Below are 27,329 nucleotides of genomic sequence, written 5' to 3'. Positions count from 1 at the left end.
GTCCGATCTGGCTTTGGTGCCCATTAAAGTCAATTTCACCATTGACTTTAATAGGAATTCCTGTGTTTCTGCCTTTCCTGGGGCCTGGGGGTTTCAGTTACAGCCCCCAAACTTTCAGGATAGCTCCAGGAGGCACTCCCCTGACCCCCATCCAAATTTCACAACATTTGGACCACAGGGTCCACTTCCAGGGGTTCCAAAAGAGGGTGCCCACATCTCCATTCCATCCAATGGAGAGTCTGTCCCATTGGATAGGAGCGGATGGGGACACCCTCTTTCAGAACCCCTGGAAGGGGACAGGCCCCGGGAAAGGCAGAAATGCACCACTGACTTTAATGGATGCCAAAGCTGAATCGGGCCAGATTGGGCCCCTGGTGCACAAGCCTAGGAAAGATCCCTCCGGGGCCCAAGAGCACCCTCCCATTCTCCTCACCTTGGGCTCTGTGCCAGGGCTGGCCAGTGAAGAAGACTCTTCCAGGCTTCAGGGGACCATCATTACCCCACTCCTAAAACCAGGTGCGTGCCTGTGTGCACACACGCACACACGCACACACGCACACGCACACAGAGAGCCTCTATTCAACTGCTTTAATATCTGGAGCACGTAAAAGAGCGGGCAGTGCAGAGGCGAAGCCCCACAGGGGCCAGCACAGGCCTGGGGCATGTGGCCTTCCCTTTTCCTGGTGGAGCCGATGGGGCAAGAACGTGGATCAGGGAGGCAAGAGGGGAGGAGAGGCGGCTGGTCCAGCCCCTCAGAGGTTGTTCAGTTCCAGCAGGGTTTGATCCAGCACTTGATGGATGTTGACATTTTCTTCCTTGGCACTGGCCAGGTTCTCTGCAAACAAAAGGCGGGCAGGCGAGCAGCCAATCACATCCACAGGGCAGCTAGTCACATCCACAGCAGCCATGGGGACGGATGGACGGACGTACACGCGCGCGTGCACACACACACACACACAGAGGAACAGTTCAGTTCAGCATCATTGCCTCTGCAAATGAGCAGGGTTTCCACAGGCAAATGCCCCCCCCCCATGGATCGTGCACCACCCCATCCCACCAGAAGGTAGGCCACTCATCCTGGTGGCTCAGCAGAGGACGGTTGTCCCAGCCCTCCCAGCCCTCCAAATGCACTCAATGCACTCAACTGAGCCTGGCTGCAGCTGCCGCAGGAGGGAGGTGGTGTGGAGCAGTGAGAAGACCACCAAGCTCTGACCAGACACCTCCACCCCCTCCACTGCTACCATGGGTGACTGGGTCAGGGCAGGATGTGAGGAAGAGACCTGGAGGCAAACTCCATCCTCCAGCACTCCCTGGGAAAGGGCAGGATGGAGAACAGTGATAGACCGGGAGCCAGGCAAGAGAAAAGGTGGGGAAGAGAGAGCTCAGCAGGAAAAGCTGGGACAGGAAGCCCCTCCCCAGGCACCCTTTAAAGGCAGCAGGGGAGTTCTTCCTCTTCCTTTTCCCCCAGCCGACTGCCCACTCCCCGGCCCAGTCCTCACAGCCACAGAAGGAAAGCCCCCACTCCTCATGTCCCCCTGCAATAAGAAAGGGGCTCCCTGGGCAGAGGCGGGCAGAGGCCCCTGAAGAGACTCACAGAGCTGTGGGGCGAGGATGGGGTTTGGCCCCCTCCTGCATGAAACCCCCAGTGGAAAGGAGAGAGAGGACAACAGCTAGAAAGGCACCTGAAGGGGGGCTCTCAGGAGCACAGGAAACAAGGAACCCAGCAGTGAGTGGGAGGGGATGCCCCTTGTGGATTCTTTCCTCCTCGTGCCAATCCTTGAAAGAGGCATGCCTGTGAATTTGGCTGGGGAGAAATCGGGGCCCAGAGCCACGGTGACCCTGGAGAACTTTGGGGATCCCTCTGAGGAGGGGACCAAGGTCCAGATGAATTGGAACTGCAGCCCACCTTCCCACCTCCAGCAGGTGCCACCTCCAGCCCCCTGCACAGTCGCCTGGCCAGGGCCTCTCTTCAGGGCCACAGACAGAAGCTTGGACTTCACCCTGCAGGGGCCCCCCAGGACACGGCAGGGAAAGTCCAAGTGACAGGTCCCCCTCCCACCACCACCACTGAGGGCAAGACGGGGACAGGCAGAGTGGCTCCTGTGGAGCAGGCAGTCAGAGGAGCATGAAAGAGACACAGAGAGAGAGAGAGAGAGAGAGAGAGAGAGAGCCTTTATTAATTAAACGAGAGTCAGATGACAGCAGAGTCCCAAAGTGCGTAAAGAGGGTGCAGACAGGCAGAGCAAAGGGGGCGCTGGCTGCAGGCGGGTGGCTGTTGGGGCCCACCAGCATGGGACTCCCCTTCCTCTTTTCCTGGAGCGGGAAGGAAGTCTGAACATGAGCCAGCCCTGGGTGGGGCGGGAGGCTGCAGTCTCTGGGAGGGAGGGGGAGCTCAGCCAGCCTCCACAAGCCCCCACACTCTGCTGGCGACCCCTGTACCACCTGGGAAGGCACTTCTGGCATTGCAAAGGTGAGGGGGGATTAGCCCTCCTTGTGGGATCTCTGCCAGCCCCCCTCTGTACAGGCACGCACCAGGGAGGAGTCCATGGGGTGTGAAGGGGGCAGGGAGCAGAGGTGAGCAGGCCAAGAGAGGCACTTATGGTCACAGAGGATGGACGGGGGTGGGAAGAGGCAAGGGGGGTGGAAGGTGGCTCAGAGCGAAGTGATGTCATTCAGCGCGTTGTCCAGCTCTTCACTGATGGCCTTGTACTTCATCTTCTGGGCATAGACTTCGTCTGCAGGCAGTGAATGGGGGCACAGCCAAGCAGAGTGAGGGAGAGAACAGAGTGAGTGGAAGAGAAGAAAAGAGAAGAAGGGGGGGGGGAGACACATGCAGCAGCATAGAATCGTAGAATCATAGAGTTGCAACTGATCTTCAGGGTTATCTAGTCCAAACTCCTGGACAATGCAGGAACTCACAACCACCTGCACACCCACGGTGACCCCAATTTCATGCCCAAATGATCCCCCACACACACACCAAAAATCTCCAGAATACAACCTAGCCTAGAGGAAATTCACCTACCATCCTACAGTGGCGATCAGCAATTCCCTGGGCGTGCAAGCATGGCTTCGGCCCAATCCCCAACCCACCAGAAGCCCTGGGCAGCACTCAGCCCTTCCCCCACAAAAACCCTCAGCTCAAATCTCACCCTCCAAGTCATCAATGGTCTTCTCCAGCTTGGCCACAGACCGTTCAGCAAACTCTGCCCGGGTCTCAGCCTGGAGGAGGGAGACAGAAAAGAGGGTTAATGGCCCATCCACTCAGGGGTTTACCCTGAATGACAAATTCAGGGGAGGGGGTTGATGAACACAGCCATGCACAATGACAGACCTATGGTCAATGATGTTTATACAAAATCACTTAGAATCATAAGAGTTAGAAGAGGGTCATCCAGGTCATCTATTCCCAATCCCTGCTCAGTGCAGGATCAGTCTCAAGCATCCAGGAGAAGGATCTGTTAGTGAGACAGCCAGTGAGGGGGAGCTCCCCACCTGCTGAGGCAGCCCCTTCCACTGCTGAACTAGACTCCTAGAATCCTAGAGTGGGAAGGGGCCATCCAGGCCATCTAGTCCCACCCCCTGCTCAGTGCAGGATCAGCCTCAAGCATCCAGGAGAAGGATCTGTCCAGCCACTGCCTGAAGACCACCAGTGAGGGGGAGCTCCCCACCTGCTGAGGCAGCCCCTTCCACTGCTGAACTAGACTCCTAGAATCCTAGAGTGGAAAGGGGCCATCCAGGCCATCTAGTCCCACCCGCTGCTCAGTGCAGGATCAGCCTCAAGCATCCAGGAGAAGGATCTGTCCAGCCGCTGCCTGAAGACTGCCAGTGAGGGGGAGCTCCCCACCTGCTGAGGCAGCCCCTTCCACTGCTGAACTAGACTAATAGAATCCTAGAGAGGGAAGGGGCCATGCAGGCCCTCAGTCCATCCCTCTGCTCAACTACAATTGGTTCTGAATGCCGCAACCAAGATTCTCACCAATACACCATGGAGATCCAACATCCAGCCTTTACTTCAATAACTCAGCTGGCTCACAATTGAATTCTAGATCAGGCTTAAGGTTTTGGCTCTTACCTTCTAGGCCATATGTTGTTTGGGCCCAGTGTACCTGAGAGACCGTCTCTCTGCCTATACCCCCAAAAGAGCATTACACTCCAGCAGTGCCCACCGACTGGTGATCCCTCACCCCAAAGGCATGTGCCTGAGACTGACTAACCTAATATCATCCACAGGTTCCCCCCACTCAGACACTTCCTCCATGGCCTGAACCAGTCTGACCTCTCTGGGGGGTTTAGCTAAGTTGTCCTTCCGGTTCTATTATTGTTGATCAAACCATTCAACATATATTAATGTAGAACCACTGTTGTTGTTGATGTTATTTCTGGCTGTGTTATATGCTTAGGTCATTCCATGTGCTACCATGCAATGTTATCTGTAAACCACCCTGAGCGGTATGGAAGGGCGACATAAAAGTCAAACAAACAAACATCATTAAGAGTGTCAGCCTCTAATCTGGGGAACCAGGTTTGATTCACCCAGTCTCCTCCACATGCAGACAGCTGGGCGACCCGTCAAGTTCTCATTCAGCTGTTCTCTCACCTATCTCACAGGGTGTCTGTTGTGGGGAGAGGAAGGGATAGGGGTCTGTAAGTTACTTAAGACTCCTTCAGATAGTCATAGAATCATAGAATCATAGAGTGGGAAGGGGCCATACAGGCCATCTAGTCCAACCCCCTGCTCAACGCAGGATCAGCCCAAAGCATCCTAAAGCATCCAAGAAAAGTGTGTATCCAGCCTTTGCTTGAAGACTGCCAGTGAGGGGGAGCTCACTGAAAGTGAAAGATGCAGTTTAAAACCCCAGCTCTTCTACTCTGAATTTTATGTGAAAACAAACCAACACGCCAACCGTGAAACCCACTTTTCTTCTCAGTCCCTCTGCTGTCCCTGATCCATCCATCAGCGAGCCAGGGGGTGGCCAAGCTTCACCCCACCCTTTGGTTGCCCCTGAGTCAAACAGCAAAATATACTTCTGGGTTTGGCCAGGGGAAGGGCAAAAGGGGTGCTCCACTTACCTGGCAGAGGGAGAAACCAGGCAGGAGCCAAACACTATTCCCCTACCCAGCTGAAGGAAAGAAGAAAGTTCTCCCCCACCCCCCGCGACCGTGCATTCCCCTGGAAAGGTATCCCGGTGCTGAGGCCCCACGTCTGCTCATCTGATGGCATGCTGGATGTTAAGAAGGCCAATGTGGGCATTTGGGAGGCCTCCATGGACTAGCAGTGACTGGTCAATGTCAGGGAGAACCCTCCAAGACCAGGAGCACATCTCATAGAATCATAAGATCGTAGAGTTGGAAGGGGCCACACAGGCCATCTAGTCCAACCCCCTGCTCAACGCAGGATCAGCCCAAAGCATCCTAAAGCATCCAAGAAAAGTGTGTATCCAACCTTTGCTTGAAGACTGCCAGTGAGGGGGGAGCTCACCAACTCCTTAGGCAGCCTATTCCACGGCTGAACTACTCTGTGAAATTTTTCCCCCTGATATCTAGCCTATATCGTTGTACTTGTAGTTTAAACCCCTTACTGCGCGTCCTTTCCTCTGCAGCCAATGGAAACAGCATCCTGCCCTCCTCTAAGTGACAACCTTTCAAATACTTAAAGAGGGCTATCATGTCCCCTCTCAACCTCCTGAACATTCCCATGTCCCTCAACCTATCTTCATAGGGCTTGGTCCCTTGGCCCCAAATCATCCTCATCGCTCTCCTCTGTACCCTTTCAATTTTATCTACATCCTTCTTGAAGTGAGGCCTCCAGAACTGTACACAGCACTCCATGTGTGGTCTGACCAGTGTCGTATACAATGGGGCTATGACATCTTGTGATTTTGATGTGATGCCCCTGTTGATGGCATTCACCTTTTTTACCCAAAATGGCATTCACCTTTTTTATCACTGCATCAGACTGCCTGCTCATGTTTAGCTTACAATCTCCTTTCAAAAGCCTCCTGACATTCCAGCTAAAACCATAACCTGGCCAGAGGACTTGGGCACCTCGTAACAGGTCCACAAACAAGTTGGAATGCTGACGCAGATACGCACATGCACACATGCACCCATCCCTACTACGCCCTTTCCCTCCATGTCCCTCACCTCTTTGAGCTTGTCTGTCAACAGCTTGATTTCCTCTTCATATTTATCCTCCTTGGTGGAATACTGGGGGGGGGGGGGGGGAGAAAAAAGGGTTCAACTAGAAGCAAGGAGAAGTAGCAGGACCTTGCTCCCCCCAATGCCCCCCCCCTGCTTTCTCCAGCTCCAGGTGCCCCCTCATGGAGCCCCTCAACCACCCCAACTGGTTCCTCCTACCTTATCTGCCTGGGCTTCCAAGGACTTTAGGTTGTTGGTGACAATTTTCAGCTCTTCTTCCAGGTCGCCACATTTACTGTGGCCCAGCCAAAGAAAGAGAGGCAGGAGGAAGAGGCAGGCAGGAATGAGAGAGACAGAGAAAACAACAGGTGAGAGGACAGAAGAGTACTGCAGGAGAAGGAAGGAAGGAAGGAAGGAAGGAAGGAAGGAAGGAAGGAAGGAAGGAAGGAAGGAAGGAAGGAAGGAAGGAAGGAAGGAAGGAAGGAAGGAAGGAAGGAAGGAAGGAGGGTGCACAGCCATCAGACCTGAAGCAAGGGCTGGTGGGATCTTCCAGCCAGGGCTCAGCACCCTCTGCGTGGCCTCCAAGAGATTTGGACACTTTGACTTGGAACCCACCCAGTTCTGTCTTTTTTGGGAGAGGAGTTGGGAGACAACCTCTTTCTCCATCAAGCAGCCTGCCTTGCAAGGAATGGGAACGCCTGTTGCCGCCCCCTAGTTCAGGCTGTAGCTGTCGCCACCTTGGTTTACTGGTTCTGCCTCATAGCATTTGTCTGATGGACAGACCAAGCCAAGACCACCCCTACCCCGATGGCACTTCTGGTGACAAACCTAATCTGGACCTCTGCTCCCCACCCCACCCCCCTCCCGGTCTCCTGCAATACAAGACAAGCCTGGACCCAGCACCCAGGAGTCTGGCTGGCCAACAGGGCCCCTTAACAGCTGCTCCCATGCCAGTGGTTACCCACCCCAGTCCACAAACAATTCTAACATTCTTGGCTTTCTGCACCCGAGCCAAGCGCAGAAGGCTGGACAGGACAAGCTGGGAAAGGAAGGAGAGCCCCAGAGTCATGCTGGGAAGCAGAGGCAGGGGTATGGGTCGGTGCGCAGCTCAGAGAAAGAGACAGTGAGTGAGAGACGGAGAGGGGAGGAGCCCCACTCGGTACCTCTTCCTCCGCAGCCATCAGGGATTTGAGGGACTGATCCATGGTGCGGAGCTCCTCTTCTAGCTGCCTCATGCGGCTGGCAAGGCAAGGCAAGGCAAGGGAGAGCAGGCAATACTTAGCCACCGAAGGCAAACGAGGCCCTCTGCCACTAAGCTGCTGCCCCTGCCAACTGTAGGCGACCAGCCTCCAGGCATTTGTGGGGAGAGGCAGTAGGGTCTGCAAGCCATTCCAAACACCACAAGCGTACAATAAAATATGACATGTCTGCATTCAATGGAGTCTCTTACTAAGCTTATACTTCACTAGACTGGTGGCAGGAACAGATTGGAGCTGGTTTGCTGCTCCCTGCTCAGAGCTGTTGGCCCAGTTATGAAAAAGAGTGAGAAACTCTCTGAGGAAGGAGTGAGGAGGGAGCCTGAGAATGCCTTCATCCATAACACCTGGGTGGGAAGGAGGCAGGAGATCGTGGCCTCCCGGGAAAGGGGACTGGGACAGTATGCCCCACCCAGGACAGAGTGACCTCTTGCCCAACCTGGTCCCCGGGATGTTCCTGCCTAGAAAACCTCCCCCAAGGCTACAGGAAGCAGGAGGAGCCCCCGTCACAGCATCAGAGAGCAGTCACAAGGCCATTGACTGAGGCTCCTTCCTGACAGGGGCTCCCCACGCGGCCAGGCCAGTCTTGGGCCTCGCAACACTTGCCCCCCAACACAGTGAGAAGCACACATACACACTGCCTCTCCCTGCTCACCTCTCAGCCACTTCTGCCCTCTCCTCTGAGCGCTCCAGGTCCCCCTCCAGGATCACCAGCTTCCGAGCCACCTACCGAGCCAAGCAAACATGGATCTTAGCCCCCAGGGAGGGCAGCTGGCAGGGAATGCAGACCACTCCCCAGCAGATCTGTTCCTGGGGACCCATCCCCCACACACCTCCTCGTATTTGCGGTCGGCTTCCTCAGCGATGTGCTTGGCCTCCTTGAGCTGCATTTCCTGGAGCTCCATCTTCTCCTCATCCTTCATGGCTCGGTTCTCAATGACCTTCATACCTCTGGGTAATAGAAACATAGCAGCCGTTACTACCACGACTGGGGGCTCTGGCAATCCTCAGTGACTGCTATGGGCCCTCCTTCCTGGCTCTGGGGCTAGACCTATAGTGTTTTAATGCTGATATGTTTTAATGTTTTTATATTCAATACCTTGTGGAACCTATTCGGGTGGAAAGGCACCGGAGAAATGTTTTAAATATGTAAAATTGTTGATAAAGTCTGCTTACAGAGAAGGGCGGCCTATAAATCAAATAAACAAAGAACTGCCATGCTGGCTCAGCCTCTGGGCTGCAGAGACAGCCAAATCCGCCAACACCAGCACCTTGGCCGGGCACCCACCTCAGACAGTGCAAACACAGAGAGTGATTAAAATGTGGAATTCATTGCCAGAGGATTTAGCACGGGTCAGAGGAATAAACAGCTTTCAAAGGGAATTAGATAGATTCATAGATGATGTCTATCAATGGCTGCTAGCTATGGCAACTGAAGAGAAACTCCCCACTCAGAGGCACCAAACCTCTAATTCTCAGTCCTAGGAGGCAACATCAGAGAATGCCTCGGCCTCTCTGCTCTGTTGCTGGCCATACAGAGGAACCGGTTGGCTGCTGTATGAGACAGGAGGCTGGACTAGAGGGGCAACTGGGTTGATCCAACAGGGCACTTCATATAGGAATATAAGAAGGCCTTTGACTCTGTCCTGTTTTTGGTCCTCCAGAGGAAGTGGTTGACCTCTGTGAGATATGGGATGCTGGAGTAGATGAGAAGGGATGCTGGACTAGAGGTCAATAGGGATGGGAATTTCTTAAAAGTGAAATACTGAAGGCACAACCACTAACAATTCCACTGAGAAGGAAAAGCACAAGGAGCCTAAAGAAGCCAGGGTGGCTCCATAAACAGCTTTCAAAAGAATTGAGTAATACAAAAGACTCATTAGGAAATGGAAGGAGGACCTGATAACCAAGGAGGAATATAAACAAATAACCAAGGTTTGTAGGGAGAATCTTAGAAAACCTAATGTTCAGTATGAGCTTAGGCTAGCAAGAAATGCTAAAAAACCCCAAAAAAGGGTTCTTTTATTATATTCATAGGAAGAAAATGAATGGGGACATGGTAGGACCATTGCGGGCACAAGAAAGTGACATTTTAACACACAATGAAGAGTTGAACTGCTCAATTCCTACTTCTCCTCAGTCTTCTCTTGTGAGGAAAACCATGCTCATTGTGGCAAAATCATATAACGTGATGAGGTTTGGGAGTTGCAGCCTAGGATCACTGTAGAGGTAGTCCATAAAAGCTTATTTTCTTTAAATCAGTGGTTCTCAACCTGTGGGTCAGGACCCCATTTGGAGTCACTTGGCCCCTTCCCCGGGGTCACCAGGTTGCTGGCTGCCACGGTAATGGTGGCGGGCGGCAGGTGGAGGGCGGTGGCAGCATGTGGAGGCAGGTGGTGGTGGTGGTGGTGGTGGTGGCAGTGGGCGGCGACAGGGCCCAGTGGAGGCAGTGGCCCGCGCCCCCTCTAGTGTTGTGTGCTTGAGTGCTCGTGCACCCGCACACTTGCCGCCCGCCACCACGTGTATGCTGCCTGCACACACACACACACTGCCACTGAAGCTGCTGCCGAAATTGGGGTCACCAAGCAGGTAAGGTTGCGAACCGCTGCTTTAAATGAAATTAAGTCCTCTGGGCCAGACGAATTGCATCCAAGGGTACAAAAAAAACTTGCAGGTGTAATTTCTGAACCTTTGTTTTGACAATTCTTGGAGAACTGAATCATAGATTCATAGAATCATAGAGTTGGAAGGGGCCATACAGGCCATCTAGTCCCTGCTCAACGCGGGATTAGCCCTAAGCATCCTAAAGCATCCAAGAAAAGTGTGTATCCAACCTTTGCTTGAAGACTTCCAGTGAGGGGGAGCTCACCACCTCCCTAGGCAGCCTATTCCACTGCTGAACTACTCTGACTGTGAAAAACTTTTTCCTGATATCTAGCCTATATCATTGTACTTGAAGTTTAAACCCATTACTGCGTGTCCTCTCCTCTGCAGCCAGCAGAAAAGTGACAACCTTTCAAATACTTAAAAAGGGCTATCATGTCCCCTCTCAACCTCCTTTTCTCCAGGCTGAACATTCCCAAGTCCCTCAACCTATCTTCATAGGGCTTGGTCCCTTGGCCCAGCTGGTGAAGTGCCAGTAGATTGGAGGCAGTCCTTAATCAGCTAGAGCGGATGGCTGTGATTACTAAGAGTCAGCATGGCTTTCTCAAGAACAAGTCCGGTCAGACTAATGTTATCTCTTTTTTTGAGATCAGGGAAATCCTGGGGATACAGTTTATCTTGATTTCAGTAAAGCTTTTCATAAGTTCCTCATGATATTCTTGTTGACAAGTTGATAAAATGACTCTGGTGGTCCCTTCCAACTCTATGATTGTCTAAGCCTCACTGGGCTGTTCCAGCAGGACTTACCTGATGTTCGTAAGTTCTGCTTAAAACAAAGGCATCTACACCTGTGCTTCAGCACTTGGGTTGTGTCTGAAGGGAGGCAGGAAGGGCCAAGTGGGACTAGTATGGACCAAGGAACAATCCCAGAAGATGCAGGCCCACGTTCAGTAAGTGTACCAGCTGTGGCCAGAGAAAACCATAGAATCATAGAATCATAGAGTTGGAAGGGGCCATACAGGCCATCTAGTCCAACCCCCTGCTCAACGCAGGATTAGCCCTAAGCATCCTAAAGCATCCAAGAAAAGTGTGTATCCAACCTTTGCTTGAAGACTTCCAGTGAGGGGGCGCTCACCACCTCCTTAGGCAGCCTATTCCACTGCTGAACGACTCTGACTGTGAAATTTTTTTTCCTGATATCTAGCCTATAACGTTGTACTTGAAGTTTAAACCCATTACTGCGTGTCCTCTCCTCTGCAGCCAGCAGAAACAGCATCCTGCCCTCCTCCAAGTGACAACCTTTCAAATACTTAAAGAGGGCTATCATGTCCCCTCTCAACCTCCTTTTCTCCAGGCTGAACATTCCCAAGTCCCTCAACCTATCTTCATAGGGCTTGGTCCCTTGGCCCCAGATCATCTTCGTCGCTCTCCTCTGTACCCTTTCAATTTTATCGATGTCCTTCTTGAAGTGAACCAGATGGGGAGCATGCCCAAAAGGACTCCTGTGTCCTCAATTCCTGCCCTCTCACCTCTCGCTCTCATCGGCCATCTTCTCTGTCTCCTCTAGTTTCTGCAGAGCGGTGGCCAGGCGTTCCTGGGCTCGGTCCAGCTCCTCTTCCACCAGCTGGATGCGACGGTTTAGAGAGGCTACATCGGATTCCGCCTGGGAAGAAGAAATGCAAGCCCCATGTCAGAGAAGCCGGAACAGGACCAATTGGCAGCCCCCCCCCCCCAAGCAGCACAGTTTGCTTTCCTCCCCTGCATTGAGCCAAGCAGTCACACTCCACACTGCCCCCCCCCCAGACCCAAAGCACAGTGAGTCAGGGGTCACTTCCATCTCCTCCCTCTCACGGGAACACAAATTCACCATGCCAAGTGTTCACCCGTAACAGCTACCTGGAGGCAGAGGGACTCAAAACTCAGCCACCAACTCATATGACCTTTCTTTTCAAGGGTCACCACTGGCAGGGTGCCTTGACCCAACCCTTCATCCCAACCCATGGATGGAATGGAGCATGGCTGCTACTGAATGCAGAGTCCTCATGCTTCACTCTCCTCGAGATACAGAGCATCCCGTGCAGCTTCTCCAGGGCCATGGGGGGGGGGGGGTGAGCATAACTGTGATAGATCCTTTTGCAAGAGTGGAGGACCAGAAGCAAGGAAGTTATTATTATTATATTTATTATTATTATTTATTAGATAATGGTGCCTCAACCTCAAACTCCATATGGCTCAGGGCGGTTTACACATAAGAGCGGGGGGATACATGGAACAGGCTAGCATATCTGATGGAACCCCACATTTGCTTCTGCCTGCAGACCCTGAGCTTTCTACGTCACCTCTGTGCTTTCATGCAGCACCTAGCACCATCAGAGAGGGCAGTCCCTTCCACCACAGGGCTGACCTCCCTGGGTTCTCCTCCCTCGGTAGCCTGGCCAGTCAGGCCCCTTGTGGAAGGGGGAGTGTGTGTGGGGGGAGAGCAGGCAAAGAGAGAGGCCAGCAGGCCCAACAGCAGAATGATTCAAGCAGCAGGAATGCCTGGAGAGCAAAAAGCTCCCAAAAAGGAGATTGGCGGGGATAGCTCATGAAGGACTGGAGGATTTCCTGTTTATGGCAGCCGCTTAGTGTGCGGAGGGGTGTGTGTGTGTGCATTTTCCTCTCCTCCCCATCTACAGTCTTGCGGATGGGTGGGGCTGAGCCAAGCCAATGTTTCCCCCCCCCCCCCCCCAGCATCTACTTCCTACGCAGACCCCTCACTTCATCCATAAGGTGCATTTAGCAATATGGGCTCTGGCTGATAGTTCAGCTAGAGAAATCTGGGTGGTTCATCTATCAGTTATTATCAGATGTGACAGAAAAATGGAATCCCCCTGCTCAGAGACGGCACCCAATGGATGCCCAATGGATGCCCATCACCAAGGAGTGGTCCCGGACAGAAAGCTGGCCTTTGTTTGACCCCTACTGCAGAAACAAACAAGGGCAGAGAGGCCGTTTTCACCCAATCAAGACCTGGTTTTCTTAAAGAGGCTCAAGCAGCAGGATCTGTTCTGCTGGCCCGGCCCCAAGGCCTTCCCCGGAACCCAGCTCAGCCATTTTTCCATTCCACAACTAACTTTTCCACCAGCCCTCTGCTTCAGTCTTGACTCAAAAATGCCCCACAAGTGTGAGGAATCCACATCAAGAACCATGTACCCTGCAGGGCAGGCGGGAGAAGGTGAAAGGAGTCATCCTATTACCCAGCCAATGACTCTGGGCACAGGGAGATCCGCTACAGAAAGCGCTGTATACTCCAGCCCACCCTGACTCTCTGGAGGGGGGGGGCTCTCTATGCTGCAACCAGGGAGAGGAGTGAGCCACCAACCAGGAAAAGACACTTTTCTGGGCTCTGAAGGGTCACCTGAAGTTTGAGGTTGAGGCATCAAACTTCAGCATAACTGTAGGAGCCTCTTCTCAAAAGAACCCAGCAGTTACAAAAAAGGGGGTTTCATTCTAGGGGCACCAATCTGTTTTTATCATAGGAAATAATGGAGATTAGAGTGGACCTCCTCATCCAATCTTTTGGATGTATTTTTAGAAGAGTCAATGGTACCAAATTGATTTGGCCATAACTGAATTGAAACTACATTTTAGATGATCTGGATGAATCAATGCGAAATGAATTGAAAATCTTCTCATTGCAGATGCCTAGTTCTGCCTCTACCAAGGAGAAGAGACGGTGGCCTGCCTTGCAGGGACAGTTGCAAGACCACCAGGTAGACTGGCACTAGCTTACAGGCCCTTTATTTACAGGTAGCAGTTCTCCTAACTAAAATATGCAACATTACTAAAATCAGTCTCCTTTCAAGATGAGAACGTACCAACTGAACACATACGTTTATAAACGTGACCCTGAGAAAATCCTAGGAATTAAGGCCCAGCTACCCCATTACAGAGAAATTGATTAAAGACCAGGGAACTGCTAATTGACGCTGTGGGATGGTAGGTGAATTTCCTCCAAGCCAGGGTAGATTCTGGAGATTTTTGGTGGAGGGATCACTTGGGCATGAATTTGGGGTTACCGTGGGTGGGCAGGTAGTTATGAGTTCCTGCACAGTCCTGGGGGTTGGACTAGATGACCCTGGAGGTCCCTTCCAACTCTATGATTCTATGGTTCCAAGACAGAAGAACAAGGTTTGCTGAGGGAAAATCAGCATGGCTTCTGCCTCATCAGCCACTGAGAGTTCTTTGAGATGATGAACTAGCTTGTGGAGGAGGTAGGTCTGGAAAACATATATATGGACAAGAGACCTCAGGAACATTCCTCAGCAAGTTTAGCAGTCAGGGGATAGGAGAAAAGGTCTTCAGGTGGATTAAAAATTGGAATAAAAGGACAGTGCTTGAAAGAGAGAAGGCAGCAGTAGAGTCACACAAGGATCTGCACTGGGGCCGGTGCTCTTTATTAATATGTTCATAAACAATCTGGGACGGGGAGGGAGGGAGCAGCGTCAGGGCCATGTCTGCGGATGACGCACAATTATTCAGAATGGTGAAACCCAAGGCTCCAGCAGGATGCTTTTATTGACACAATTCTCCTTGGGAGTTGTTCACAGTCACCATCCGTATCATGAGCGCGCTCCTTCCCTGCCTGGATTGGCATTCAGCTTCCTCTCTTGGTTTTAAAAATCCAGTGAATTTTTCAGAGCATCCCTCCAATTGCCAATTTTCCAGATCTGATTTCCAGAATTTTTCTGCTTGGCCTCCGGAGACCCACACAAAAGAGCACAGAGTGGGCCGAGTGCAGCCACAGAAGAAAGCGCCCACAAGGGGGGTCCCATCAGCAGCTGTTGCCACAGAGGGGCCTGAGGAGTGGAATCTGCCTCCTCCTCCTGCCCCCTGGGAGAGGAGAAAGGGGGGGGATCCCCTCACATCAAGCCTACAGCACAGGGCCCATGGAAATCTATTAGGAAAAAAAACATTTTTAGTCCTGAGGTTATTGCGGTGGGAAGGGAACAGTGCCTAGAGCCCGGGACAGTCCTAACGTGGCCTGCCACCTCGGAGCCACTCCGGGAGCTCAGCCAAGCCACGCCACGCCACAGAGCAGCCGGCAACGTCCCAGGCCAGCCACCCAGGGCAAACGACCCAGTCAAGCCCTTCCTCCAGGCACCCGCTGCACAACCCGGCATCGGAGGGAAAAGCCCCCGGCGGGGGAGGAGGAGTCTCTGGCCACGGGCTTTCTTCCGGGCGCCTTCGGGCGCGTCAGCCGTCCGGAGCTCCGTCGGGGCCACTCTGCGGACGAGCGGTGCGCCGCGCGAGGGACCGAGCGCCAGAGAGCCGCCTTCAGAGCCCTGCTCTTCGGGCCAGCTCAGCCCACGGCGCTGGGCCCTCCGGAGGGGGTGAGAGACAGCCGTCGCCTGCTTCCAGCGCGGGTCGTGGGCCCGGGGAGGCCGGCCCAAACGCCCGTTTGCCAGGCGCGGCTGGCCGAGCAGCTCTCCGAGGGACGCCGCCCGGGAAGTGGCGCCCAGACCACGCCACGCCAGGCCCGGGGCTCCGCGGGACCCCCGGCCGTTTTGCGCCGAACCACGGGCAGCCGCAGGGAGGACGCCCGAGCCGCCCGCTCCGCGCGCCTCTCCCGCCAGCGCCCGGAGGCGGCGCCAGCCCCGGAACCCCGCCCCCGGGGCCAGGCACTCCGGCCATGCTCGGCCAGGCCGGCGGGGCCAGCGCGCCTGGAAAGGCGGCGCCGCCGGGGCGGGAGAGGCCGGGCCGTCGGGGGACCAAGGGCAACCCCCTCCGCCGCGCCCGTCGACTCGCTCTCGGCTGCCCCGGCTCACCCGCTCGCGGGCTTGGCGCTCGGCGTCCACTTCGCGCTGCAGGTGCTGGGCGCGCTCCTCGGCTTCGTCGGCCACTTGCTGGAGCGTCTGGATCTTCTTCTTGACCGCCTCGATGGAGCTGCTCCCGGCCATCTTCCGTGGCCTGCGGGGAGCGACGCGGGCGGCAGGATCCCGGCGGAGAGGCCGGGGAGGGAGGGAGAGAAGCAAGGCGGCGGGAGCGGGCGGATGGACGGCGGTCCGTCGACCTAGGTGGGGAGCTGGCGGCCTGGGGCGGGCCGGGCCGGGGTGGGTCGAGTCCGCCCGCCCACCGGCTCAGGAGGAGGGGAAGGAAGGCCGGCCCGGGCCGCCCTCGGCGCCTCCTCTTTCCCCTTAAAGAGCTCGGCCGCGCTCCTCCGTGTCCCGCCGCAGCCAGCGCGTCGCTGGGGAAGGCGCCGAGGCGGGTCGGCCTAGAGCCTAATCCTCTTGCCTCATGCGACCCAAGTACCTGGGGAGCCCGGCCAATGCCAGACAGCCCCCACAGCTGTTCAGACACGAGCCCGCCTGCCCCTGTTCTGGGTGCCCCCAGGCCCTAGGAAGCCCATCCGGGGACAGCGCTCCCATAGACATGCGGCCCAAGACCCTCCTCCCGGCTGCTGGGAGTCTGCATACCCTTGGGAGCCCTGCCCATGCAGCCGGCTGCCAGCTGGCCCAATGTCTCTGCGATAGCTGCCACAAGGCAGGGAGGCCTCCAGCACAATTATTTACTTATTCCGTTTCTATACCGCTGTATTGGGCTGGCTTACCGCACAAAGAATACAAAATCATAAAGCAATTGATAACAGTGAAAAAACATTAAAATGAACTGGTACCTTGTCATTGCCAGATCTCCACATGGGAGTTGACAGTGATACAATTGCTTATCACCCACAGTGACCCTCTGTCCATGACCCTGGAGGAAGGAGTTCAGCCACTAAAGGGCTGACCCAGAATCCAGCATTGACATGGCGTTTAGGTCCAAACAGTGGCCAGCAACATGTGCCAGGCATGCTGCAGCACCAAGAAGCCCAAGGACCACTGTGGGGCTAGCCTCCCACCTGCAAGAGGGTTGGCCTGGCACTAAGCAAAAAGTTCAGCCATGTGCTGCTTGAGACAAGAGCTTCTGGTGTGCATTCTTGCCCTGGCTAAGGCAGGCCAAATGGGGAGAGGGCACCATCCCTGTCAGCCCTCCCATGATGATAGGCCTGCCTATCTGTCTCCAAGACATGTGGGGGAGGGAGGGAGGGAGGGAGGGAGGAAGTCCTCTGCAGATGCCCAAATCCTTGGGCTACTTCAATCCAGGTCTTTCCTTGCACAAAGGAAGGCAGTTCTGCAGACACACAGCTGGAGCTTTGGCAAACAATGGTGGAGGACTTCCCTGAAGTGGGCTGGGGCTTGGCATTCATGGCTGAGGATCTGACAGCGAGCTGGAAGGGAAGTCATGCCAGCCAGAGCTGTCCTTGGATTCTCTTCCCAGGCCTGGCCACCGATCTTCCATGATAGCAGAGAACACTCAAGTCTCTGGCAGGAAGAGTCCCGGGACTTTATTTGACCCCAATTCCATTTTGCAGGTACTCAGAAAAATGACTTCTGGCCTCATGCATTTGAGGTCTTTGGAGCGATCCAGATGTCCTTTGGAGCCCACATGAACTTCTCTTTCCTTGGTATCTTCTTGTCTGTCCAGCATTGTCTCCAACCTTTCACCCAAACCCCAGAGCAGAGCCAAGTGGGGTAGGAGAAAAAATCCAGTAAATTCAGCTTTGCTGAGCCAGAATTTACACTTGCAGGTGGGTGTTTTCACATTAGCACACCCATACCCACATACCTTAAAGCAGGAGTAGTCAAACCTGTGGTCCTCCAGATGTTCATGGACTACAATTCCCATGAGCCCCTGCCAGTGTTTGCTGGCAGAGGCTCATGGGAATTGTAGTCCATGAACATCTGGAGGACCACAGTTTGACTACCTCTGCCTTAAAGGACAGAGGAGTTGAGATCAGGCTGTATAACTGAGTTGGAAGGGACCTCCAGGGTCATCTAGTCCAACCCCCCTGCACAATGCAGGAAATTCATAACTACCCGCCCACCCACAGTGACCCCAATTCCATATCCAGATGATGCTCCCCCAAGAAGAAACAATCCCTGATCTGTCTGGTCTGGAGGAAATCCATGTTCTGATCCCAAAGTGGCAATCAGCATTTCCCTGGGCATGCAAGAAAGAGCCACAAGAGTCAAGCTCAGACACGATCCCTTCTGCTCACCCACTTCACAGAATCAGCCTTTCTCTCAGGTGACTATCGAGCCTCTGCTTAAAAACTTCCAAAGAAGGAGAACCCACCACCTCCCGAGAAAGCCTTTTCCACGGAGGAACCGCTCTAACTGTCAGGAACTCCTTCCAGATGTTAAGCTGAAAATTGTCTGGAATTAATTTCATCCCATTGGTTCTGGTCCAACAAGCCTCTGGGGTGGCAAGACAAGACAAGACTTTAGTTCCCATTGATTGTGTTTTTCAGTTGTTGCTGCAGCAGCCACTGGGAAGTGGCCCAGCCCTGACCAGAGTATTATTATTATTATTATTATTATTATTATTATTATTATTATTATTATTATTATTATTATTATTATTATTATTATTATTATTATTATTATTATTATTATAATATTTGGATTTCTAGTCCACCACTCCCAATGGCTCATGGCGGGTTACAACAAAGGAATTGTTCCAGGAATGGTTCCTCAGGAATGATTGTTTATTTTGGTACGTGCCCTTCTCATTGTGTTAAAAAAAGCACCATCTTCAAATACTTGAGGGGCCGTCATAGAGAAGATTGAACAGATTTGTTTTCTGTTGCCCCAGAGGAACAGACCAGAACCAATGGGTTGAAATTAATTCCAGTTTAACATCTGGAAGAAGTTTCTGACAGAGCGGTTCTTCAGTGGAACAGGTTTCCTCGGGAGGTGGTGAGTTTTCCTTCTCTGGAAGTTTTTATGCAAAGGCTCGATAGTCACCTAACAGAAATTCTGATTTTATGAACTTAGGCAGATGGTGAGGCAGGAAGGGATGTGCCAGTGATGGTCTCTTGTGGCCCTTCCTTGCATACCCAGGGAGTAGGGGAATTCCCTCCAGGCCAGGCTTGGTTCTGGAGATTTTTGATGGAGGGATCACGGGTATGAAATTGGGGTCACTGTGGGTGAGCAGGTAGTTGTAAGTTCCTGCATTGTGCAGGGTTGGACTAGATGAGGCTGGATACACACTTTTCTTGAACGCTTTAGGATACTTAGGGCTGATCCTGCGTTGAGCAGGGGGTTGGACTACATGGCCTGTATGGCCCCTTCCAACTCTATGATTCTATGATTCTATGACCCTGAAAGTCCTTTCCAACTATATGATTCTATGACATTAGAAGGGGCTTGGACTGCTGCTTTGAAGTTGGGGAGGGGGGGGATGACTTCAGCATCTAAGCCTTGGCCTCCTTGTGTGAGTGAGTAACACTTGGACAACTCTGGACCTGTCTTAGGGAGGGGCGTATGTCTACTTCTGTCTATCTGGTAGGTCATGAGTTGGTTGTGGTAGGAAAGAGGACAGCAATGGGCTTTTCATGGACACAGCATTACATAGTCAGCCTTGAATGAACTTGTCCTCCTGATCTTCATGGGAGAACAGTATTTGAAAGGTCTGCCCCCAAAGCTGCTACCTGGGGAGGGGGGAGTTCTGAACTAACTGTCCTGTTGAAGGCCTGGGTGACTTCTGGGACAAGTTTCTGACTTGACACAGTTGCTTCTACGCATCCTCCTCCAAAATGGGGCAGCTGCATGGAACTCCAAAGGAATGCTGGCGCTGCAGTAGGATCTCTGCTTCCTTGTAAGAACACCTTCCCTGGGTGAAGCTCCATGGAACAATATGAACAACTCTCCTAAAGCTTGTGGCTGTGCTGATGACAAAGAACTTTCAGCTTCTTACCAGTCTGGTATTCTCAAAGCACCCTACAGGGCAGCATTTTGTGCTGTTAAAACTCTTCTGTAAACCTCTGTATCAGATCAGGTAGAGCCATGCCCTGCCCACTGGGACAAACTGGCAAACTTTGCTGAGAAATCACTGTGACTCGAATCCATGAAGCTCGCTTCTACCGAATCAGACCCTGCAAGGTCAGTCTTGTCTTCTCACACTGGTTGTGGCTTGTGGTGGTCTCAGGTAGCTGCCTTTCACATTTCCTGTGTCCTGTCTTCCTAGTGGAGACTCCAGGGATTGAACCCAGGACCTTCTGCCTGCCGAGCAGCTGCTCTCCAGCTCCTCCCCCAGCCACACTTGGAGGCCACATGAGAAAAATTGTAGCTAATCTGACCAACTCTGATGGAGGACCACGGGAATGCAGAAAAGCTTTTTCTCACTTTCCCCCCCCTGAAGAACAGGCCCCTCCAGAGATGGAAGTAGGCAAGACCTTGTGTCTGGGCTGCAGGTTGACATGGACAGAGTGGTTACCAAGAGGCACCTGGCTGCATTGGATGAGGTCAGACTGTGTGCAGCAGCTGGGAGTGCTTAAAGAATTTCCTAGAGAGCTAGCAGAGCCTTTGTGCATCATCTTCAAGATTTCTTGGAGGACAGGAGGTAGAGGAGAATGAATACTATACATACTATACTAATACAAAGCACCCTTTGGAGCGAGGCATTGAGACCTCTCCGTTTTGCTTCTTGGGTGCCTGCATAGTGAGAGTGGGATGCAGCATTCCACATTCTGGCCTGGCACTCTTGAAAACACACCTAGAAGTTCCCTTTCTTAGGCTCATCTGACCTTCCTCAGCAGGGTTGGGAAGGGGCTGCTGTCCTCGGGCCTTGCTCCAGTGACCAACCATTTTCCCCTCCTTGGCTAAAATGGCAGCTGCAGGACACCAGACAAAACGCTAGCTTGAAGTGACTGGTGCTGGGAAGAATGGTGGGGTGACAAGAGGCTGGCCAGGTGCTCTGGAGGTCAGGGAGCCCACATGCCCCTGTGGCTTCAGCCCGGATCCAAGACTGTTGGAAAGGAAGCTTGAGCCCTGCCTGGTGATCAGCTTTCACCAACTAGGCAGTGCAGAAGGGGCTGCTCGTTTCTCTCTTTAAACTTTTTGCCCTCCACTTCTCTTTTGGTTAGCACATTTTAATCCTGCCTCATGCATCATTTTCCCAGTGCTGAAATGACAGTTGTGAAAGGAAGTCCCACTTTGTTTTGTGAATACTGGGTTTACACTTTGGGAATACTCAGAGGTTAAGCTCAAATTTTCCATTCCCACTCCCTCCCTAATCCTTTCTGAGCATCAGGCTGCAGAGTTGGGTGGTTGTAAAGTCCTTGGCATGTCAAGGAGGATGTGGTGGCTCAGCGGGGGACCTACCAAGCCATCTCCCTCGTGATGTTGTTACAGTGGAAGCCTGCCTGCGCCCACCCCCAGTGGAAAACAGGCCTTGCTGGAGAGGGGCAGGTGTGCTTAGAGACAGGGAAACCTACTAGAGATGCAGAGGGAGCCTGCTGGTAAAGACTGGAACCAGAAACTGAAACTGTTGATGTATTTTTGCCCATCTCTTTGCCTTTGCAAAAGGAAGCTGTAGACTCAGCCCATGGTTATTCCTGTTTTATTTTCTCTCTGCTCAGATGCTTATAATATCTTACAGTTCAACTATATGCTTTTACCAACTGTAACCAATAATTGCTTTTATTTTTAAGACAAAACTTTACTTTCCAGAAATGGATTTTGAATCCATGGACAAAAACTCATGCTGTGGCTCAAAAGGATATATCTCTAATAAGAGAGATTCCAAGAATTCCTCCCTACGGCTACATCGGCTGAATTAAGCAGGGGATTCTGAGGCCCATTCCACACAAGCTAAATGTAGCAGGAGTGTGGCAAATAGCAAATGCTACTAATTTGCAGCTATGCACGATGTCGCACACAATCTGCCACACTCCTGAAACAGACCCGTTGTAGCGCTTCCAGGGAAATCCCAAAAAAATGGATTCACCCTCTGGAAAGCGCTACACTCTTGCAAACAATCTGCAACAGTTTCGAAAAAGTTCTGTGTGTTCCCATTGTTGTGGTTTCGGCAAAGTCCCTTCCCCTGGCTCTCTCCTCTGAACTTCCGGCGAAGCGATCGCCATTTTTTTTTCTCGGAGCGAGCGGAGAACAAGGAGCCAGCGAGCCTTCATTCACCCAACGAGGCTTCTCCGGCTGCAGTCCCTCCACAGAGCTGCTTTAAAGCTCCCCTCAAGTCACCAAGCACAACACAGCCCCGTTTGCCAGTTCCCTTTATTTTCACCGAAAATCGCGCCCGTGCACGGGGGGGGAATATGCCAGCTGCCAGCTAGATGGGTCTCTAGGTAAGGAGGAAGCAAGGAAGCAAGGAATCAAGGCATATTCGTTGCAACGTGTTTTTCTTTCTTTTTTTAAAAAACTTTTCTTAAAGGGAAAGTGGCTTCTCCGGAGCATGGTAACAACCACCTATGGGCTGCTTGTTTGATTGACGGCCAGGGGCGGGACAAAGCACGGAAAAAATCGCTTCCTTTCTAGCGATTTTTGGCAAGACCGGAAACCTGTGGGAAACGATTGAAACGCAACCAGATTCCACTACAAAGGCAGGTATGCGTTACGTCGAATCCCACTATTTTAAATTCCGTTTTTTCTTTCTGTAAGCAATTTGCCACATTGATCCTTGTGCGGAATGGGCCGGAGAATCTGGCTTCAGCCTGCAGTTCTGTTACTGGCCTGTTGGCGGCAGCAGAGAGTAACCCTTATTTGGGAAAGGATGCTGGGAAGCAGCTGGGAGAGAGCTCCTAGTTATGGTCCAGCGGCTTTTGACCTAGGCCACTGGAGTCAAGCCTTTGTTCTCTGTAGTAAAAGCAGGGGCCTGAGGAAACATTTTTAGCACACTCCATTTTGTCTTTGTAATAACCTGATGATGATGATGATGAGAGAGCGAGAACGATTGGCTCAGCATATTTTATGGCACAGTGGCCATATAAACCTGGGTGTCCAGAATCATAGCTGGACACTCTTAAGTGGTAGATTAGGTGGAAGTAGTGGGCACACTTGGTAGCAGTGACCATGTGTTTTTGGAATTTTCGATTGTGGGAAAGAGAAAAACTTTACGAAGTTGTACGTATAGACTGGACTTCAGGAAAGCTGATTTTCACATACTTAAAGGTATGTTGCGTAGAGTCCTGTGGTCAGAAAGACTTAAAGAGATGGGATTCTAAGAGGGATGGGAGTTTCTTAAAAGTGAATTACTGAAGGCTCAATCACAAACATTCACCTTGAGAAGAAAAGATGGAAGGAGCCTAAGGAAGCCAAGTTGGCTCCATAAGCAGTTGTCAAAAGATTTGAGGAATAAAAAAGAGTCATTTAGGAAATGGAAGGAAGGCCTTATTACCAAGGATGAGTATAAATAAATAACCAATAATTGTAGGGGGAGTGTTAGAAAAGCTAAAGCTCAATATGAGCTTAGGCTAGCAAGAAATGCTAAACATAACAAAAAAGGCTTCTTTAGTTATATTTCAAGCAAGAAAAAGAATAGGGACACCCTAGGACCACTGCGAGGACAAGAAAGTGAAATTATAACATGATGAAGAGAGGGCTGAACTGCTTAACTCTTATTTCTCCTCAGCCTTCTCTTGTGAGGGAAATAGTGATCAATGTGGCAAAAATGTAACACAACACAGGGGACGGGAATGGTGGCCTAGGATCACTGTTGGAGCAGTCCACAAACACCTAGTTTCTTTAAATGAAACAAAGTCTTTTGGGCCAGATGAACTGCATCCAAAGGTACTAAAAGAACTTGCAGATGTCATCTCTGAACTTCTGTCCATTATTTTTGACACTTCTTGGAGAATGGGTGAGGTACCAGACGATTGGAGGCGGACAAATGTTGTCCCCATCTTCAAGAAAGGGGAAAAGGAGGATTCAGGTAATTATCGACCCGTCAGCTTGACATCTGTAGCTGGCAAAATTTTGGAACAAAGAATCAAACACTAGGTCCCTGAGCAGCTGTAACTGAGAGCTGTGATTTCTAAGACTCAGCATGGGTTTCGCAAGAACAAGTCATATCAGACCAACAAGAAAGTGACTACCTTGCTGGATCAGGGGAATGCCTGGACATAGTTTATCTGGATGTCAGTAAAGCTTTTGATAAGGTTCCACATGATATTCTGGTTCACAAGTTGGTCAAATGCGGTATGGATCCTAATTCTGTCAGGTCGATCAATAACTGGTTGACAAATCGTACCCCAAGGGTACTTGTTAATGGTTCAGCATCTTCTTGGAAAATGGCGGGCGGACAAGTGGAGTACCCCAAGGATCTGTCCTGGGGCCTGTGTTGTTCAACATATTTATAAATGATTTGGATGAGGGATTAGAGGGGGTACTTATTAAATTGGCAGATGATACTAAACTGGGAGGGGGAACAAACACAAGTGAAGACAGGAACAGAATACAGGATGATCTAGATAGGCTCGAGAAGTGGGCTAAACTGAATAAAAGGAAATTCAATAGGGACAAATGTAAAGTTCTGCATTTAGGTTGAAAAAACCAAACACACCAAGCTAAGACGGGGGAGACTTGTCTTGGCAGTAGCATGTGCGAAAAGCATCTGGGAGTATCAGTAGACCATACATTGAACATGAGTCAGCAGTGTGACTCAGTGGCTAAAAAGGCAAATGGGATTTTGGGCTGTATCAAACGGAGCATCATGTCCAGATCACAGGAGGTGATACTACCGCTGTATTCTCATAGAATCATAGAGTTGGAAAGGGTCATACAGGCCATCTAGTCCAACCCCCTGCTCAACGCAGGATCAGCCCTAAGCATCCTAAAGCATCCAAGAAAAGTGTGTATCCAACCTTTGCTTGAAGACTGCCAGTGAGGGGGGAGCTCACCAACTCCTTAGGCAGCCTATTCCAATGCTGAACTACTCTGACTGAATTTTTTTTCCTGATATCTAGCCTATATCATTGTACTTATAGTTTAAACCCATTACTGTGTGTCCTTTCCTCTGCAGCCAACAGAAACAGCATCCTGCCCTCCTCCAAGTGACAACCTTTCAAATACTTAAATAGGGCTATCATGTCCCCTCTCAACCTCCTTTTCTCCAGGCTGAACATTCCCAAGTCCCTCAACCTATATTCATAGTGCTTGGAGGCAGAGAGTAAGGGACCGTGCAGGAGAGGTGTCCCCTCTGCAGGACAGGCCCATGCTCCATCTTTGCAGCTGCTCCTCCCGCAGCCTCTGCACCAGCCCCACCCCAAGGGACTGCCTCTTGGCCAGTCAGTCTCCTCCCGCCTGCTCAGGGAATCACCAAATATGAGCAAAGGCAGAGGCTGGACTGGGGCAGGAGCCAACTGCTCCCCAGAGAACTTGGAATCTCACCCGCCCCCCTCTGTTCTTTTGGAGACTGGTGGCTGGGCCACAGCTCCCCACCCCCCCCAAGCACTAAGCTTCCCTCTGGCTGCGGGGGGGGGCAGACAATTCTGGACCCAGGTGCAAGACTTGAAGGTGAGGTGGCAGAGGGGTTAAAAAGGAGGGTGAGTTAACAACGATGGCTCATGCCCCTCCTTCAACGGGGGAGAGGGAGCCAGAACAGTCCCTAACCACCAGGGCCTATGAAGGGCAGAAGATTTCCGGGAGGGGGGGAATACTTCCTTGGCAGCAGCCGTGGGGGAGGAGCGGAAGGGGATGCTCTGCTCCCTGGCCTGACAGTTCCCTTCGCAGTCCACCGGCCAAGCGCTGCCGGGGTGCGCTCCAGTCCTTCGGGCCTTCCGGAGGGTTGCTTAGGGGCTTTGTCTCAACTTCACCCCCGCCGCAACCACTTGGCTTCCCTCCAGGCCCCTCCCTCCGCTCCGGGCCCTTCGGCTTCCTCTCCCAAGCTCCGCAGCTGCCCGCGCCTCGCCCGGGTCCGACTCCTCGTTTGCGCGCCGGCTGCGGATTCGGAGGAGCGGGCGGCGCGCCAGGCGGCTCCCTTTAGCTTCGCCTTAAGTTTCCCGGATCGCTTTTCACCCGGCCTCGGCTTAGGGGTAGCGCATGTATTTATAGGGTGTTAAATACCCTCGGCCGGGCCGCCCTGGTGTCATCGCCTGTGCCTCTCCCCTCGCCACAGGACACACCTGTCTTCCCGCCCCCCCCCTTCCCCGGCATCCCTGACAAGCCGTCGGCGGTGCGAGGCGGGGGGCCAGGGGATGCCAGCGCTCGGGCCCTCCTCCCCCCTGGGCGGTGGGACCACCAGAAGAGGCCGGCTGCAGGGGCCCCCTGACGGCAGGCAGGGGAAAGGGTCCGGCGCGGTCAGCAGGAGCAGTCCCGCCCGCCCCGCCCCGGCCCGCCTCGGGCGGGGTCGCCACTCACGTCTGCCGCCTTCTTCTCGGCCAGTTCCAGCTTCTCCTGGGCCTCCTTGACGGCCTCCGAGTACTTGTCCACCTCGTCCTCGGTCCCCTTCAGCTTCTTCTGCAAGCCCTGCTGCTCCTCCTCCAACTAGCCGCCGCCACGGAGAGAAGATATGGGAGTCAGGGGGGGGGGGGAGCACGACCCCCGGCTCGAGGCGGCGGCTGTAGCACGACTAGGAGGGGGGCTTCAGGGGAGAGGTTTCTTTCCGGGAGCCTGCGAGTTTGCTTGGTGGCGGTGGGATCGGGCTGTTAAGGCAGCCCGGGGAGGTGGTGTCCAAAAGCCAAGCTGTCAAAGTGGTGGAGGTGGCGGGGGTGGGGGGGGTGGGGGGGTGGGTAGAATCCAGGCTCTCCCTTCCCTTCCCTTCCCTTCCCTTCCCTTCCCTTCCCTTCCCTTCCCTTCCCTTCCCTTCCCTTCCCTCGGGGAGACTTCCTAGAGACCTGGACGGGGCGGGCACCTGTTTGCAGCGGTCCTCGGCTTGCTTCTTATCGCCTTCGGCCTGCTCAGCCCTGTCGATGGCGTTCTCCTTGTCGAGCTTAAGCATCTGCATCTTCTTCTTGATGGCTTCCATGGCTGCGGCTGGCCGGCGGCGACCCGAAGGGACGGATGGACTAGTGAAGGCGGCGGCGAGCGAGGCGAGCGGATACTGGCTGGGCGCCCCGAGTCGCTCGCGCTGCCTAAAAGCCGGGGAGGGGCTGGGCCCTCCCTCGTCGGCCGAGCAGCGCCTTTTAGGGACAAGGCAGCCGAGCAGCGCCGACAGACGGGAGGGGGCAGGTAGAGGCGGGCGGACAAGCAAGGGAGAGCAGCGCCCTCCCCCCGCGCCTTCCCCCCCCAATCTGGCCCGAGACTTAGGGTCAGTCCAGCAGTGAGCAAGGACACTGTGGGGAGAGCTCTTAGGCGCCAGAGTGAAAGGGAACCTCCATGATCAGTGGCAGCAATCCCCTGAATACCAGTACCGGGTGACAGGGGTGAGGGTGGCTTCCCCCCCTTCGCAAGCCTTCCAGGGCTGCTGCCCTCTGGTCTAGTCTCTTGACCGAGGCCCAGCTCCAGCCTCAGGAGGCAAGGCAAGTGGGTGCCGCAAGGGCGTGTTTCCAGAAGTGCTCCAGTAGCACAGGCC

The 27,329-nt window shown here is 53.1% G+C and overlaps 1 protein-coding gene across 8 annotated transcripts; it reads right to left on the bottom strand.

Annotated features, from left to right (window-relative positions):
- Nucleotides 1-573: 573 nt before the first annotated feature.
- On the bottom strand, nucleotides 574-26,887 carry TPM2 (tropomyosin 2). 8 transcript variants are annotated; one of them, XM_077346680.1, is made up of 9 exons: nucleotides 26,670-26,887; nucleotides 26,177-26,302; nucleotides 11,531-11,664; nucleotides 8,231-8,348; nucleotides 8,053-8,123; nucleotides 7,305-7,380; nucleotides 6,148-6,210; nucleotides 3,153-3,222; nucleotides 574-835 (listed from the first exon to the last, which is right to left on the bottom strand). In XM_077346680.1, exons 1-9 carry the CDS (start codon nucleotides 26,781-26,783, stop codon nucleotides 753-755), a joined length of 855 nt encoding a protein of 284 aa, XP_077202795.1. In that variant the 5' UTR covers nucleotides 26,784-26,887; the 3' UTR covers nucleotides 574-752. The 8 variants fall into 8 exon arrangements, with proteins under 8 accessions (XP_077202795.1, XP_077202793.1, XP_077202798.1 ...); XM_077346678.1 differs by lacking the exon at nucleotides 7,305-7,380 and adding an exon at nucleotides 6,361-6,436 and having other exon boundaries at nucleotides 26,670-26,886; XM_077346679.1 differs by lacking the exon at nucleotides 574-835 and adding an exon at nucleotides 2,156-2,735 and having other exon boundaries at nucleotides 26,670-26,886.
- Nucleotides 26,888-27,329: the final 442 nt, after the last annotated feature.

This window comes from Paroedura picta, chromosome 7, assembly GCF_049243985.1.
Source record: "Paroedura picta isolate Pp20150507F chromosome 7, Ppicta_v3.0, whole genome shotgun sequence".
Classification (NCBI taxonomy): Eukaryota; Metazoa; Chordata; class Lepidosauria; order Squamata; family Gekkonidae; genus Paroedura; species Paroedura picta.
This window is presented reverse-complemented; position numbering and strand designations above follow the sequence as displayed.

What these genes read in the sequence shown, in the direction of transcription:
- TPM2 (XM_077346680.1), bottom strand. Translation starts at nt 26,783, where the DNA reads ATGGAAGCCATCAAGAAGAAGATGCAGATGCTTAAGCTCGACAAGGAG. An exon ending in ATGGCCGATGAGAGCGAGAG is followed by an intron (nt 8,349 to 11,530) that starts GTGAGAGGGCAG and finishes TCTATTACCCAG; the next exon opens with AGGTATGAAGGTCATTGAGA. An exon ending in CCGACCGCAAATACGAGGAG is followed by an intron (nt 8,124 to 8,230) that starts GTGTGTGGGGGA and finishes TTGGCTCGGTAG; the next exon opens with GTGGCTCGGAAGCTGGTGAT.